Source organism: Tiliqua scincoides, chromosome 7 (genome assembly GCF_035046505.1).
Source record: "Tiliqua scincoides isolate rTilSci1 chromosome 7, rTilSci1.hap2, whole genome shotgun sequence".
NCBI lineage: Eukaryota > Metazoa > Chordata > Lepidosauria > Squamata > Scincidae > Tiliqua > Tiliqua scincoides.
In genome coordinates this window covers 58494394-58510742 of record NC_089827.1, presented here as the reverse complement: position 1 = coordinate 58510742, position 16349 = coordinate 58494394, and the positions used below count along the sequence as shown (strand labels likewise).

At 44.7% G+C, this 16349-nt stretch overlaps 1 protein-coding gene across 1 annotated transcript in view; it reads right to left on the bottom strand.

Moving 5' to 3' along the window:
- TEF (TEF transcription factor, PAR bZIP family member) overlaps positions 1–13671 on the bottom strand; it is a 33576-nt gene extending 19905 nt beyond the window's left edge. Inside the window, exon 1 of the mRNA XM_066633253.1 lies at positions 13456–13671. Coding sequence (XP_066489350.1) covers positions 13456–13564 — 109 coding nt within the window. The 5' untranslated portion in view covers positions 13565–13671. The remainder of the gene's footprint in view (positions 1–13455) is intronic.
- Between the last annotated feature and the right edge of the window lie 2678 nt (positions 13672–16349).

Genomic DNA, 16349 nt, shown 5'->3' with positions numbered 1-16349 from the left:
TCAAGAGAATAAAGAAAAATACAGCTAACACCTAGAAATCCTAAAACCTGAGAGGAGCAAAAATATCACGCCCTACTGCATAAAACAAAAAACTAAGGCAAATATCCCTGCCAAAAGCTCAAAAGAACCCTGAGCATAGTTGTATTTTTCTTTATTCCCTTGATAATGCTCTACATAGTTTAGGATGCAATGTCAAGGAAATGAAAGGGAAGGAAAGGGGACCCAGGAAATTATAGGCCAGTCAGCCTAAGGTCTGTTCCAGGTAAGGTGGTGGAATGCCTCATCAAAGATAAAATCTTAAAACACATAGACGAACAAGCCTTGCTGAGGGAGAATCAGCATGGCTTCTATAAGGGTAAGTCTTGCCTCACAAACCTTTTAGAAATCTTTGAAAAGGTCAACAGGCATGTGGATTTGGGAGAACCCATGGACATTATATATCTGGACTCTCAGAAGGTGTTTGACACGGTCCCTCACCAAAGGCTGCTGAGAAAGCTCCACAGTCAGGGAATTAGAGGGCAGGTCCTCTCCTAAATTAGGAACTGGTTGAGGTCCAGGAAGCAGAAAGTGGGTGTCAATGAGCAGTTTTCACAATGGAGAGAGGTGAAAAGCAGTGTGGCCCAAGGATCTGACCTTGGACAGGTGCTTTTCAACCTATTCATAAATGACCTGGAGGCAGGGCTAAGCAGCGAAGTGGCAAAGTTTGCAGATGACACCAAACTTTTCCGAGTGGTGAAGACCAGAAGAGATTGTGAAGAGCTCCAGAAGGTTCTCTCCAGACTGGGCAGCAAAATGGCAGATGTGTTTCAATGTAAGTAAGTGTAAAGTCATGCACATTGGGGCAAAGAATCAAAACTACATATAAGCTAATAGGTTCTGAGCTATCTGTGACAAATCAGATCTTGGAGTCCTTGTGGACAGCTCGATGAAAGTGTCAACCCAATGCGTGGCAGCAGTGGAGAAGACTAATTCCATGATCAGGAAATGCATTAGGAAAGGCATTGAGAATAAGACAGCTAATATTCTAATGCCGCTGTACAAATCGATGGTTAGGCCACACCTGGAGTATTGCAACCTGGTCGCCACATCTCAAAAAAGATATAGTGGAGATGGAAAAGGTGCAAAAGAGAGCAACCAAAATGATTATTCGGCTGGGGCACCTCCCTTATGAGAAAAGGCTACAGCGTTTGGGCCTCTTCAGCCTAGAAAAGAGACGCTTGAAGGGGGACATGATTGAGACATACAAAATCATGCAGGGGATGGACAGAGTGGATAGAGAGATGCTCTTTTCCCTTTCACATAACACCAGAACCAGGGGACATCCACGAATGTTGAGTGTTGGGAGAGTTAGGACAGACAGAAGAAAATATTTCTTTACCCAGCGTGTAATTAGTTTGTGGAACTCTTTGCCAAAGGAAGTAATGATGGTATCTTGCCTGGATGCCTTTAAGAGGGGATTGGACAAATTTCTGGAGGAGAAGTTCATTATGGGTTACAAGTCATAGTAGGTATGTGTAAGCTCTTGGTTTTAGAGGCAGGCTGCCTCTGTTTGCCAGATGCAGGGGAGGGCACCAGGACACAGGTTGTGTCTGTTGTCTTGTGTGCTCCCTGGGGCATTTAGTGGGCCACTGTGGGATACAGGAAGCTGGACTAGATGGGCCTTTGGCCTGATCTAGCAGGGCTCTTCTTATGTTCTTGTGTCAGGTTACTATCTAGACTTGGTGAACATGGCCTTGAAACCCAGAAAATTAATGTTGTAATGCAAATTCCACTTGAAGGTGTTGGCACAGGGAGCAAGTGCATCTTCCAAGAACATTGTATCTAATGAGAGATACAAGATTCTTGGAAGAGGCACTTGCTCCCTGGGTCAACACCTTCAAGTGGAATTCACAGCATGTGAAAGAATAAGCCACATTCGACACTTACTAGAAGCAGGGGCAAAAATCTTTGTAAATTTCGAGAGATCAACTCTGCCCAAACCAAAGGAAGCTGTTCATTCTGCAAAACATTGACACATGCATACAAACGCTTTTGAGGCCTGCCCCCCTCACTTTCACTGACTAGAGACAGAAAAAATATGATAGCCATAGAAGGAGCAAAGTGCATTACAAGAAGGTGAACTTTGTTCCACATATTAAATTTCTCTAGGCAAAATATTTCTCATGTTTAATAATATTAATAAAATAAATAATAACTTTATTTTTACCCCACCTTTCTCACCGAAGGGACTCAAGGCTTAAACAGGTTAAAACAAATTTAGAACATAATTTAAAAAACAGATAAAAGCATATAACACATATCATAAAAACAGTAGTCAGAAAAAAAGTAATCAGGTAAAAAGAGCATAGAGCAGCAAATCATAAAAGAATCAGGCCTGTAACCAAGTATCTAAAAAAATTAAAAGGTGTTGAAAAGATGTTAAAAAGGCCGAGAACTCAGAAGGCTTGTTTAAACAGAAGGGTCTTCAGGCCTCACCGAAAAGTCTCAAGAGAGGGAGCCATTCTTAAGTCAAGGGGAAGGGAATTCCATAGCGTTGGTGCCACTACTGAGAAGGCCCTATTTCTTGCCGCTGCCCCACGTACCTCCCTAGGCGGCGGCACTCGTAAAAAGGCCTTCTTTGATGACCTAAGCAGACAAGCCGGATTGTACAGGAGTAGGCAATCTCTAAGATACCCTGGCCCAGAGCAGTATAGGGCTTTAAAGGTCAAAACCAGCACCTTGAATTGGGCCCGGAAACAAATGGGCAGCCGCTGGAGAAGCGGACTGACAGAGTCAAACCACCTACCTCCAGTAACTACACGGGCCGCTGCATTCTGCACTAGTTGCAGTTTCCAAACCGTCTTCAAGGGCAGCCCCACATAGAGCGCATTACAATAATCTAACCTCGATGTCACCGTGGCATGGATATTTAACATTAAACATCCCATCCCAAACATATTTTATCTTGTGAAATAATCAAATCTTGTTTATTTTGATGTTATTAAAGAGATCTTCCTCATGCCAGTTCTGTCACCAACAAATGAAGGTGAGCCCAAGGGGAAGTGCTCTTATATACTGATTTATGAAAGTCTGAGTATTTTAAAATTGCTTTTTCTTCAAATAACTACAGGGGTTTAACAACCCCCTCTGGTGTAAACTATAGCCTCCGGCTCCCTGCCCCACACAGGTGTCCACTTATAGATGAAGATCTGAACAGCAGCTTATTCAAGTGCCACTTCTGCAAGATTGTCAACTACAAAGAACAGAGCCTTTTCAACAGTGGCATCAATGAGATCTGATAGGCCCAGTCATCCAAGGTTCTCAAGAGTCTTTCTGAAATGTCATTTTGAATCAAGCTGAAGGCCCCAGCAGGGAAAGACGTTGTAAGACTTAAGTAAGTGTTATTCCATTTGTGTATGCCTGGCATGGACTGAGTAATTTGATTGCCTGATTTGTTTTCTTGCTGTGAGAAGAGGGGGGGGGCTCCCAGCTGTTTATCGGTGTGAGGAGAAATTGTAGAGGAGATTTACCAAGCTTGCTATGGATACATGAAAATATAATTATAACTTTACAACTTTGAATTTCGGTGGATTACAAATTAAGTGTCCTTGAAAAGTTTGTGTATTGGAGCATTTATTGCCTTCGTTTGTTACTATTGTTTGGGAGTGCCTGAAGGAACAGCTGGATGTTTTGACATTCCTGCGGTCGGATATTCCTGCGTTGCCAAGGTTACAAGCCTAAACAAGATAAGAGAAATATAAATAAAACAGTGCACCAGTGACATCTAGTGGATTTAAAAAGACATTGCAAGAACTGGATTTGTGTTTATAATTGAAGCAAGGAAGATAATACGCTGAGGACATCTAGTGGCCTTTAAGAACATTGCGAGCAGAAGAAAGGAAGAACGAAGATGGTGGGCAAAACAGTGAAAGTCCGAGGCTCGCCAGCATCAGAGACGGGACTTGGAAAATTAGTACAAGAGGAACCGAAAGGGAAAGACTGGAAACAGACTGTGCAAGACAACACAGAAAAATTGTTGGTGATGGTACAGCAACTAACAAACCAATCTGTACAGACTCAAGCTAGTGTGGATGCTTTAACGAAATGATTAGATGATCTTAGTGGACAACTGATGGAGATGAAAATTACATCAGAAGAAAATAAACAAAAGATTGAGAGATTGGGACAAAAGATAAGAAAAGATCAAGCTAAAATATTGGAGATAGAAGAAAATCAGCACGATGCAGAGACAATGTTAATGGAAATTCAGATGGATAGTGCAGCTCGAGTGGTGAGGATACAAAATATACCAGAGGAGAAAGGAGAAGATACATCGCGACGGGTTGGCAGATTAATATCAGACTGGATTGATACACCAATGGAGGAGATATCTAAAGAATTGGACTCAGTGAGAAGAGTGAGCACTTCTTATCTGAGAAAACACGAATTACCAAGAGAAATCCATGTGAAATTCATCAGAACCTTTTACAGAGATAAATTATTGAAGGCCTCACAGGAAAAGGAATGGACAGCGGATGATAACAAAGTCAACATTGTGAGACATGTTCCATGGAGAGTAAGGAAGAAGAGAAAAGAATATGAAAACCTGACAAAATTTTTAAGAGAAAGGCAAATACTATACAGATGGCTTTCTCCGGAAGGTATTTTTTTTCAGTATCAGACACAGAGATATAATATAAATTCAACAATGAAAGCAGAAGACTTCTTGAGTACAGTGATGAAATATGAGATAAGAAAGGAAGAAAAGAAGAGAAATTGAGAAGAAAAGAATTAGAAGAATATAGACCAGAAATGGAGTCGGATGAAAAGAAATCAGATGATTTAGGAACAACAGATGAATTAGAGAGGAAACAGCTTAGAGGAGCGAGTAAGAGGTGTTCACCAATAGCAACAAGAAAAAGACAAAAAGAGAGGAAGACCAGTAAAAAGAAATGTGATGACTAATGAATAGGGCATTGTTGAGGAATAAAAATTAGGAGAAGTTTTTGTGGTTTCAGATGAAAAAAAAAAGATGTTGCCATTTATGTTAAAGAAAGATTGAGATCAAATTAATATATGCATTATAAGATGGACTATTGGACTTTGAGATGTAAGAAGAAACAGTAAAACAATGCATGATAAAATTGGGCATAAAATATAGGCCATGATATCACAATAGATCAATGGGAATAGATCTGGAAGTATTAAAAAAAAAACTTATTAGAGCAATAAATTTTACATAAGAACAGCCCCACTGGATCAGGCCATAGGCCCATCTAGTCCAGCTTCCTGTATCTCACAGCGGCCCACCAAATGCCCCAGGGAGCACACCAGATAACAAGAGACCTCATCCTGGTGCCCTCCTTTACATTATTTTAGACATTATAGATAAAGAAAATGATGTATAACTAGTTATTATTTTAACTGTAGTGAGGATCTTATATGTTAGATATTGGAAAGATTCTAAAATATTAATGAAAAATGAATTAATAGAGAAAATAATGAATGTGACGGAAATGGACAGACTTTTAGAAGTTTTGGATTAACAATGAAAACTGACAAATTGAACAAGGGAAAAAACTCTGCTTGGTTGAAAATGAAGTTTTAGAAATATATGATAGAGCACTTAGATGATTGTATCACGTATGTATTATCTTTGATATGATATGATACATGTATGATGAATGAAAAAAATATTAAGAGGTAAATTTAGAAGAGGAATTGATCAAGATATGTAACGATTTATTAGTTTTAGTGATATATGATAATCATATATGATTTCCTGAACCCTTTGTTATTTTTGTATAGTGAAGTGTGTTATGTTTTTTGTGTTGTGTTATGTGTATTTGTTTATAGTTGTTTTTGAAAAACAAAAAAATGAAATGTCTGAAAAGCTTAAAATGAACATTGATATGGTGTGTAGCATTCTGGCAGCAAATATATAGGGGAAGCCACTGCAAGGGTTCCTGATTATGTGGAAAGAGATATTTATGCATACTGGCAGGTCTCTTGTGCTCCAGTTGCGTCTGGAGGGTGTTCTGAGGGCCGGGGAGGCCATGTGCCTCCCCTAAGTATGCCTTCTAAAGGCCTAAAAACATCACTTCCTGGTTTTCCTAAAAAGACCCAGAGAAGACCCCAGAATGCCTGGGCCTCCCTGGCCTCAGAATGCCTTAAAAGGCATAAAAACATCACTTCCTGTTTCTGAAGGGAAACCAGAAGTAGCTTCTTTTTTTTTTTGCCCTAAGGACCATTCTGAAACCTGCAGAGGCCATGGTGGACGCACGCAGCCTCTGCAGGCTTCAGAAAGCCCTCCAGAGGTGACTGGAGCTGGACTGGGCCAATTCTGGCTCAGCATGGGTCCAGGGGACCCGCACTGAGCCAGATCTGTGAATATAAAATCCGTGGAAAAACAGGCTTCATCTATATTATTATTATTATTATTATTATTATTATTATTATTATTATTAACAATATTTGTATACCACTTTTCAATGAAAAGTTCACAAAGCGATTTACAGACAAAATCAAATAACTAATGGCTATGGAGTATATATAGAACTTCTCTATTTCCAGATGCTTCCTTCAGGGTAAAGTCCTCCTTCTCCAGTAGCTTCATGTTAATAAGTATAGGTGACAGGATTGCAATCAATCATGAGATACCCTAGAGCAGCGATTCTCAAACGCTCAGGGAGTTGCTCTGTGCCAACACCTTCAAGTGGAATTTGCATTACAACATTAATTTTCTGGGTTTCAAGGCCATGTTCACCAAGTCTAGATAGTAACCTGACACAAGAACATAAGAAGAGCCCTGCTAGATCAGGCCAAAGGCCCATCTAGTCCAGCTTCATGTATCTCACAGCGGCCCACCAAATGCCCCAGGGAGCACACCAGATAACAAGAGATCTCATCCTGGTGCCCTCCCTTGCATCTGGCATTCTGACATAGCCCATTTCTAAAATCAGGAGGTTGCGCATACACATCATGGCTTGTAACCCATAATGGATTTTTCCTTCAGAAACTTGTCCAATCCCCTTTTAAAGGCATCCAGGCCAGATGCGGTCACCACATCCTGTGGCAAGGAGTTCCACAGACTGACCACATGCTGAGTAAAGAATATTTTCTTTTGTCTGTCCTAACACTCCCAACACTCAATTTTAGTGGATGTCCCCTGGTTCTGGTGTTATGTGAGAGTGTAAGGAGCATCTCTCTATCCACTTTATCCTTCCCATGCATAATTTTGTATGTCTCAATCATGTCCCCCCTCAGGCGTCTCTTTTTGAGCCGCTGTAAGTCTTGGTGAGGACAGGGAGAAGGCATTGATGCGATCCCCAAGACTGCGCTGCTGTGGGCACAGTGGGGGCTTTCTCTAGCAAGCCTTATATGCTGCCAGGGTCCAGAGATCCTGCAGGGGGCTCTGCAGGGCTCCCCGCAGCTTGGAAATAGTGAAAAAACCGATTGCAACCCACTTCCGATTTAGCTTTCGCAACCCAGAAGTGGGTCACGATCACGTTTTTCAACTTTTACAAGCTGCAGAGAGCCCTGCAGAGCCCCCTGTGGGGCTCCTCCTATCCCCTGGACCCTGGCAGCAGGTAAGGCTTACTAGGGAAAGACCCTTCTGTGTCAGCAGCAGTACGATTCTGGGGATCGAATCACTGCCTTCCCCCCACCTCCACCCCTTAAGGGTGCAGGGCCCAGGGCTCTTGGGCTGGGGCGTCTCCATGCCCCAGTTTGAGAATCACTGCCCTACAGGTTCAATACCAAGAATGTTCCCTGGCACCATTTTCTGGGTACATCCAGGGAAACACCTACATTAATATGCTTTCTAGTTTCATCCAGAGAGGCAGCCAACAAGGATACCTCGTCAACAGTATCAAAAGCCATTGAGAGGTTCCAGAGAATCAGTAGGATTGTGCCCTCCCATTATAGCTCAACTGCATCTTTTATAGTTCTATGATATGCTTTGAGATGTGGCCAAGGTCATCTTATCTATTAGGCACAGTAGGTGCAGTGCCTAGGGTTCACCAAATGTTTTAATTTCTTTTAAAATCAGAAGGAAAAATGAACTTTTAGGGTCAAAGAAAATATTTTAACTTTCTTCTCACATCAGAAAAAAATGAAACTAGTAGGGTGTACTGGAATTGAGGAAGATCTGTCAAGGAGGTAGATGTGGTATCAGCAGTGGCCCCTTTAAGGGTAAGGCCTGGGCATCCAGCAGAGTGTGCTGCACAGCTGCAGCCACTTGAAGGCAATAGGGCCCTCAGACATAAAAGCACCTGATGGAGAGTTTGGTGTGGATAGTAGAAGGAGGAAAGCTTGAGGAAGGACAGACTGAACTGAGGAATTGATGGCTAATAGACTGATGTGTGAATGGACTTTGGAAGCTGCTGGAGCAGAAACTACTGGAGACACTAAGACTGGTGTTTGGCTGCTGTGCCCAAGAGTGCTGAGGACCAAGGGGCTGCTGTAGTGGCGGGGGGGGGGGCGCCTGCTGGCAGGAAGGAGGACCTCTGTAGGTTAAAATAATAATAATGGTATTTATATACCGCCTTTCTTGGTCGTCAGATTTCTCCTCAGACTTTATTCAAGGTGGTTTACATAGGCAGGCTATTTAAATCCCCGTAGGGATTTTTACAATTGAAAGAAGGTTCTACCTTTCAAGAACCACAACAAACCAGATGTTTCTTTCTGATCTGGTTTCATATTCTGGCCTCCATCCTCCCACGCTCAGAGCAGATGGAATAACTTGGCTCAGCTTGTCAGCTGCTTTAAGGTTGCAAGCTGCTTCAAGCTGCTTCAAGGTGCTGGTGGCCTTGAACTGGCGGACCTGCGGATGTTATCTTCAGGCAAATTGAGGCTCTACCCTCTAGACCAGACCTGCCCTGTTAAACAGGCAAGCTACCCTGGTGGTGGGGTCCTGCAGGGCAGAACCAGGGTCATTTTTGAGGAAAAAAGGGGAGCTAATTAGCTCAAAGTGGGCATAATTCTCCAGGTGGAGCGTGGACTGGGAATCTGGCGGAACATAGGGCCCAAACTGTTAAATTTTGCTTAAAACAGAAAAAATGTTGACATATTCAAAGTTATATCAAAAATAATTTTAATATTGATATTATTATGGTGAGAGGGGCCCACAAAGGCAAAAGTGCCTAGGACCCACCCACCAAAGTCATAATGTGGCCCTGGATGAGGCAACCAGAACTGGACATCCTACTCCATCAATTTGTACAACGGCATAATATTGGCCATTTTATTCTCAATTCCTTTTAAAATTATCCCTAGCATGGAACAGTTTGCAGAAGCAAATCATTAGCTACAATGCTAACCTTTGGTGTGAGGTAATCTTCATACCTCCAAATTAAAATGTCACATTTTTCCTCAGTAATTTTCTCAAGTAATTGGTATGCTGTAGATCATGTGTGAACTCAGTTTCAGCCTTTTGTTTGGCCTGGAATTCTGTCTAGCAAATGTCTACACACATGCATACTATACATAAGGTCTATAGAAGCCTTGGGAGCACAGGACCTCATTAATTAATTATTCTCTCTCTCTCTCTGTCTAGTGAGTCATGATATACTGTTGTTTTTAAAAGCGAGTCCTGGGTACTAAAAGGTTTGGGAAACAATGCATCAGCATATACCTGAAATTCCAATTTCTTGCCCCAATGTACATTATTTTAGACTTGCATTGAACCTGTACTGAACACTTATATCATGTGTTAGATATCATTATTATAAAATATTCAATCCAGAAGAGGGCAGTAATGCACACAGACTGTAGGCCTCCTTCATGCCCGATTTAAGCGGGACATTGGACATTTCTTGGAAACCAGGCCGTCACCCATGTGGAATGTTAGCACACCAGTAAGCCAACTGCTTGAGCTATGGATCTCTTGTGTGCCCACATGGCACCTGAAGATATGGCAACATGGTTTACACAAGACTTCAAGTGTGTAGAATGCATCATGGAGAAATTCTTTTTGCTTCCCTCGCATCATATTTAAATCAGACCTCAATTCACTAAGAGTACAATCCAGAGATGCTCTTAAGCTGCTTAAACCAGCACAAGTCCCTTGCACTGGCTTCTGGGTGTTGCAAATATGCCATAAAGTCCTGGGAAAGGTAGGTTTGTGCATACAGGGATTTGGGGAGGGTTAGGGGAGGATGTTTCAGAGCAGGGGAGGGCAGGAGGGCTGGGGGGGGGTTGCGACTTGCCTCCAGCACTTAGGCTGAATCTAAAACCAGGCTACTCAGATCTGCACCAGCAATTTAGCTGGTGCAGATCTGAGTAGCCCCATAGCCATGGCTGGGGCAGTGTTCAGGGCAAGAGGAAGAATATCCCCTTGCCCCAAGTTGCACCACAGCCACCTCCAGTGCTGTGCTGGATACAGTGCCGGCCAGCCTGTTCCAGCGCAGATTAGGATTGGGCTGTCAGTAAACACTGTAGGTAGCCATGTTGGCCCATTAGAAAAAACTGAAAAGCCACAGCCTGGTATACCTTCATTAGGCCCAATGAAAATGACACTGAGTTGAGTGCAACATGCCTTCTGTTTGCCAAAATTAAGTTGATTAGCCTTAGTACATGCTAGGCACTTAGTACATGCTAGGCACTGATTTCAGGATGCGTGGAGGGCTACAGGGCCAAACACAATGCTGGCTGTTCCCTCATTTTTAGAAAATACAAAATTAACACACTGCTTAATGATGAAACACCATCTTGCACCTAGGCTTCTTTTGGAATTAAGTGTTCTGACTGCCAAGGGGATTAAAATAGGGCAGTGTGTTAAAACCTGGGCACTGGATCACTAGGTGCAGTGTACCCTCTTGGTTTGCTTAGATCTGACAACCTGTTAACTTCAGATTCAGTTCCTCTTCAGTTTTTGCAATAGCCCTGGACAGAATGGGAGATAATCCAGCAGAAGATTCAGTGAGGCCAATAACCATTTCACAATGAAACTTGTGATGGGGTATTCCATTTTTACATTATGTAGAGAGGTCTGCCTGACATGAAAATACAAGCATATAAGATGGTACAGATCTAGGACTAACACAGGGACTGTTGCATACGACTGGGGTGGAAAGAGTTCTTACACTGCATAAAAACTGAAAACTTGCACTAAATGATTTTAAAAGGGAGGTGCAAAGAGGGTCTTTGACCTATTTTTCTCCCCCTCCTTCAGAAACATTTGGGTAGGAAGGTATTCCAATGGGATAGCCAAGTTTTGCACAACTATGGTTGCAATCCTAACCACACTTTCCTGAGAGTAAGCCCCATTGAACAAAATAGGTCTTACTTCTGAGTAGATCTGGTTAGGATTGTGCCCTGTGTGATCTCAACACTCAAGGGCTGCAAGCTTTCAGTGACAGGAAGGTATATCTACAAAGGGGTTGCTATGGTATCCTAATCCAAGAATCTATCTTCAGTCCCATCAAAATAAACCATATTCACCTGAGATTGGATTATTGCCTTCAGAAATATCCTTGATTTTCTTTTCTACACTACACGCATATTTCACAAATAAAATTATCAAGCTTGCTTTAGTCCTTTGGATCTGAATACCAACCTTCTAAGGAACCAGTTTTTAGAATACTATTGGATCCATAGTCCTAACACTCTGACCAGTGACCTACCATACTTTTTTTAAAAAATTCTTTTTAAAAAAAGAATACAAACATATTCTTAAAAATAATCATCTGCATCCTTTTTTTTCTTTTGAGGGTGTCACATTTTTTATCAAAATGAACTGTTACCAATGACCTTTCCATGGAAGTACCAGAGTTGGGGGGGGGGGGAGAATGCCATGCCAGACATAAGATTCCATTTTATACAGGCAGATTATTAAACATTTCTCCAAGATAAAAAATGGATTTATAGATGGAAGAACAATGCTGGGAGAATCCAAACAGTGTACATTCCCTATTGCCTTGTGCTCATCATGGCACCACAGGTTCACTGCATGTTTGTCATTTCTCTCCCACTGACATAGTGAGGGACCATCTCCCACCTCAGAAAGGTTTTTTTTCCTGTTATACTGACCCATTGCCTTATCCTACAACTACACCTGCATTCTTGCAGAAATTCTGTTCACTGAAACAAACACCAGCTCCAGTAACATAACCAGGAAGAGACATTGAGGATAGGATTGTGGTGGCATTTACACAAGCTCCAGGCCAGCGCTCAGGAATGCAATCACAGGATATGATCACACACACACACACACATGCCTGCGAATCAGAAACACAGAACATTAACATAAGAAGAGCCCTGCTGGATCAGGCCCAGGGCCCATCTAGTCCAGCTTCCTGTATCTCAGAGTGGCCCACCAGATGCCTCAGGGAGCACACAAGACCACAAGATACTTACATCTCGCTGCTACTCCCCTGCATCTGGCATTCTATTCACCCTTGCACCTCCTAAAGAAGACACCAGACTGCGGCTTGGGTTTAACTTGGGCCACTTTATTAAACACAAGTGACCAATTTTTAACACGTGAAACCTACTGAACACTGTCCCTCCCTTGCCAGCCTGGGGTAGGCAAAAAAACTTCCAGACACAACCAATTTGGAAGACCAAGAGTCGGAGGATGAGTTTTCTGAGCCCCATCCTCTTGCTTGTGTCATCCTAGTCCGGGAAGACCCGAACTGTGATCATGCAACCATCAGTCCTGTCCTTTCCTTTGGGAAGTCCCTGCCACCCCCACCCCCACCCCCTAACAGGACAGAACAAGATCAAGAAACAGGAACACACACCCACAAACATGCATACACACAAGCGCATGTTTCACCACCCCCGGGCTTCTTCAACTCAGAAACAAGCCCATCAGGGAAACCACCCACGTTCAAGTGTGCATGGCCTGAAGGATGGATGGATGCTTTCATCCTGGGGCCCCAGAGCAGGGTAAACAATTGCGGTCCTTGTGCATCAGAGCAGACAGTTTGGGGAATGAACTCAAACGCACAGTCCTAAAATCCGGGCAGGCACCACTCCTGTCCATGTCCTCTGCGTGGAAGGGCTCCACAGGTGACTTGGGGCCCAATTCTATCCATACTTACCTGGGAGTAAGCCACACTGACTACAATGGGACTTCTGAGTCGACATGCACAGCATTGGGCTCTTGGGCTGCAATCCTAGCCCCATTTACCTGGGAGTAAGCCCCAATGACTATCATGGAACTTACTTCCGAGTAGACAGGGCTATGCTTTGGCTCTTGGCCAGAGAGCTGCAAAGGGATCACCCTCATCAGAAGCTCCACAAGTGTTCCGCGTCTCTCCCTCCCTCCAGCCCCTCCCGCCCCAGGCGCGCACAGTTCAGCAGCGCCCCCGAGGCAGGCAACACATGCCGTTCCGCCTGGCTCCGAGAAGTCACGCGGGAGTGACTGGGGCCGCTGAACTCCGGGCGGAGAGCGGCAGAGGCAACGCTCGCTGGGGTCTGCTGAGCGCCTGGAGCGCGCCAGCCAGGAGGCGCCCGCCCGCGGGGTCTTACCTCTGAGCGGGTCCGTCCAGGGCAAGGAGTACTCCAGCAGGGACTTCAGGACTTCGGGGAAGTCCATGGCCGCGGCAGGGAGCCCGGCGCGCCGGTGGCAGCCGGACATGGCTCGCCCGGGAGCAGGAGGAAGGCGAAGGGCCGTGGAGAGGCCACGCCGGTGGCCGGCTGGGTGCACTTGGAGAGGACGCACCAGGGCAGCCCGCAGGAGGAGGAGGAGAGCCCTGGGCGCGCTGGGAAGCGAGGGGACTCTGCGAGGGAGGCGCCCAGCAGAAGGCGAGCCGGCCCGGGAGCCTCCCCTCCCTTGCTAGCGGCCAATGGCACGCTGGGCTGGGCTGCCAGCTCTGGATTACAGGCGGGTCTTCGCCAATCAGGGAGCTAAGAATGGGGCCGCTTACCTAACGGGGGGGGGGTGGCTTGGTCGGAAGAAAGTCTCCTTCACGTCGAGTGGGAGAGGATCATCCAGCGCGGATCCCGAGCAGCAGAACTCTGGGAGTGCGGGCCCTGGCAGAGCGCAAAGACGCGCGTAGGCACTGGAGAGCAGAGGGGATGCTGTGCCTCCCAGTGGAAGGAGCCCATTCCCCCCCACCCTATTCATAAGAAGAGCCCCGCAGGATCAGGGCCCATCTAGTCCCGCTTCCTGCATCTCACAGTGGCCCACCAGGTGCCTCGCAGGAGAGGGCACTAGGATGCAGGTTGTGTCTTGTGTCCACCATGAGGCATCCCACCAGGCTGCAGAGTTCAGTAGTGGGGAAGGGGGGTACTTCACTCCTCTTGCTCCTCCTGGCTCCTTCCCTGGTCTTATCCCAGTCTGGGGGGGGGGGGGCAGCCACAGAGCCACCCTCAAGTAGCCTGTGCAGGGACCTCTCATCTGCTGCCCTGAGTACTTTTTGAAGTCCTGGCCCTCCTGTTCCTGGGCTGCCTCTCTAGCTGGCACTCTGAGGTAGCCTACCTCTAAAACCAGAGGTAGCACATACAGGTCATGACTTGTAACCTGCGATGGACTTTTCCTCCAGAAGTTTGTCCAATCCCCTCTTAAAGGCATCTAGCCGAGATGCCATCACCACTTCCTGTGGCAAGATGTTCCGCAGGCTAATTACACAATGGGTGAAGAAATATTTTCTTCTGTCTGTCCTAACTCTTCCAACACTCAATTTTAGTGTATGTCCCCTAGTTCTGGTGTTATGTGAGGGGAAAAAGAGTGTCGCTCTAGCCACTGATTCAAGACTGGGCTTGCCAGTTACCCACACCCCTTTGTCCTGGGTTGTGCACTTTGATAGTAGAAGCTGTTGGCAGCAGTCCAACCTCCTTTTTATTACTCTCTTAGAGCACAATCCTATCCGCACTTTCATGGGAGTCCCATTGGCTATAATGGGACTTCTGAGTAGTCATGCATAGAATTGGGCCCTTAGAGAGCTATCTAAGGACCTAACCCTATCCAACTTTCCAGTACCAGGGCAGCCGCAATGCAGCCCTGAGGTAAGGGAACAAACATTCCCATACCTTGGGGAGGCCTCCAAGACTGCCTCCCCAACACAGGAAGCAGTACATACCCCATAGGCACAGCAGCACCAGCACTGGAAAATTGGATAGGATTGGGCCCTTAATCAACAATTTTTAACCACTGGGCTGTGGCACATTGGTGTGCTATGGATGATCTGCAGGTGTGCCACAGGAGTTTGTAGAGGGTCATTTATTAGAATGGCCATTGGAGGGGCATGAGCCCCCAACAGGCAATGTAGTATGCTTTGTCAATGGTCAAAAAATTTATGGTGTGCCGTGACCGTTTTAGAATCTTGTCTGTGTGCTTCGAGATGAAAAAGGTTGAAAATCACTGATCTCAATGCTAGTGTCTTGTATGAGGTCATGACCTATAGGATCAAGGTACTTAGTCTTAATTTAGGTCCTCAGTGTAATTCTCTCTCAGATCAACTAGTGGTTGGTAAAGCTTGATGCCAGCAACTGGGTCATCTTATGCAGTCGGGCAACAGCTGATATACATGAAAGGAATAATATAATTTATTTGTATATTTTTACTGCCCCATTCTTCCAAGCACAATCACCATTGCTGGGTGCAGCTTCCTTCTGCATATCTCATGGCTGAAGATGATGCAGCTGGCTCCTGGTAGAGGCTTCTGTCTCTGTGGGTGTGAAAATCTCTCTCTCTCCATGACATCAGCAAACAAGCTGCTCCTAGATTTTCCAAAACCCTGTTCTGCAATTTATCTTATTATGCCATTAAAGGTTGTTGAAATTGAAAATTTATCTTGAAAAAAGTCATCCTTAAGAAAAAATCTGCTTGGAAAGTGTTCAACACTGTTGTGTTGAACAGGGCTTACTCTGAAGCCAAGAATGTGTAGAATTGAAGACTTCCACAATTAAAAAACCTTTTTTCCCCCTCTTATTTATGCCATTGCTACATTTAACTCATTGGTGGATTTTGCTAGATTTGTTATATTTTATGTGGTTAGCCTCAACCAAGATTTATTTTTGCTTTTTCAAAAATGCTTATAGAGCCTGTGTCCCTGCTTTCCATTTGGTAGTGGGTTCCCACTTTTGGCAGCTTGTTGGCACTAAGTGTACAAAACAAGCCAAAGGCATGATGGATCTGGCTAGCAAATTCATCTAGCATCTGAAAAATTTAACTTACATAAGAACAGCCCCACTGGATCAGGCCATAGGCCCATCTAGTCCAGCTTCCTGTATCTCACAGCAGCCCACCAAATGCCCCAGGGAGCACACTAGATAACAAGAGACCTCATCCTGGTGCCCTCCCTTGCATCTGGCATTCTGACATAACCCATTTCTAAAATCAGGAGGTTGCGCATACACATCATGGCTTGTACCTCGTTTTTCCTCCAGAAACGTATCCAATCCCCTTTTAAAGGTGTACA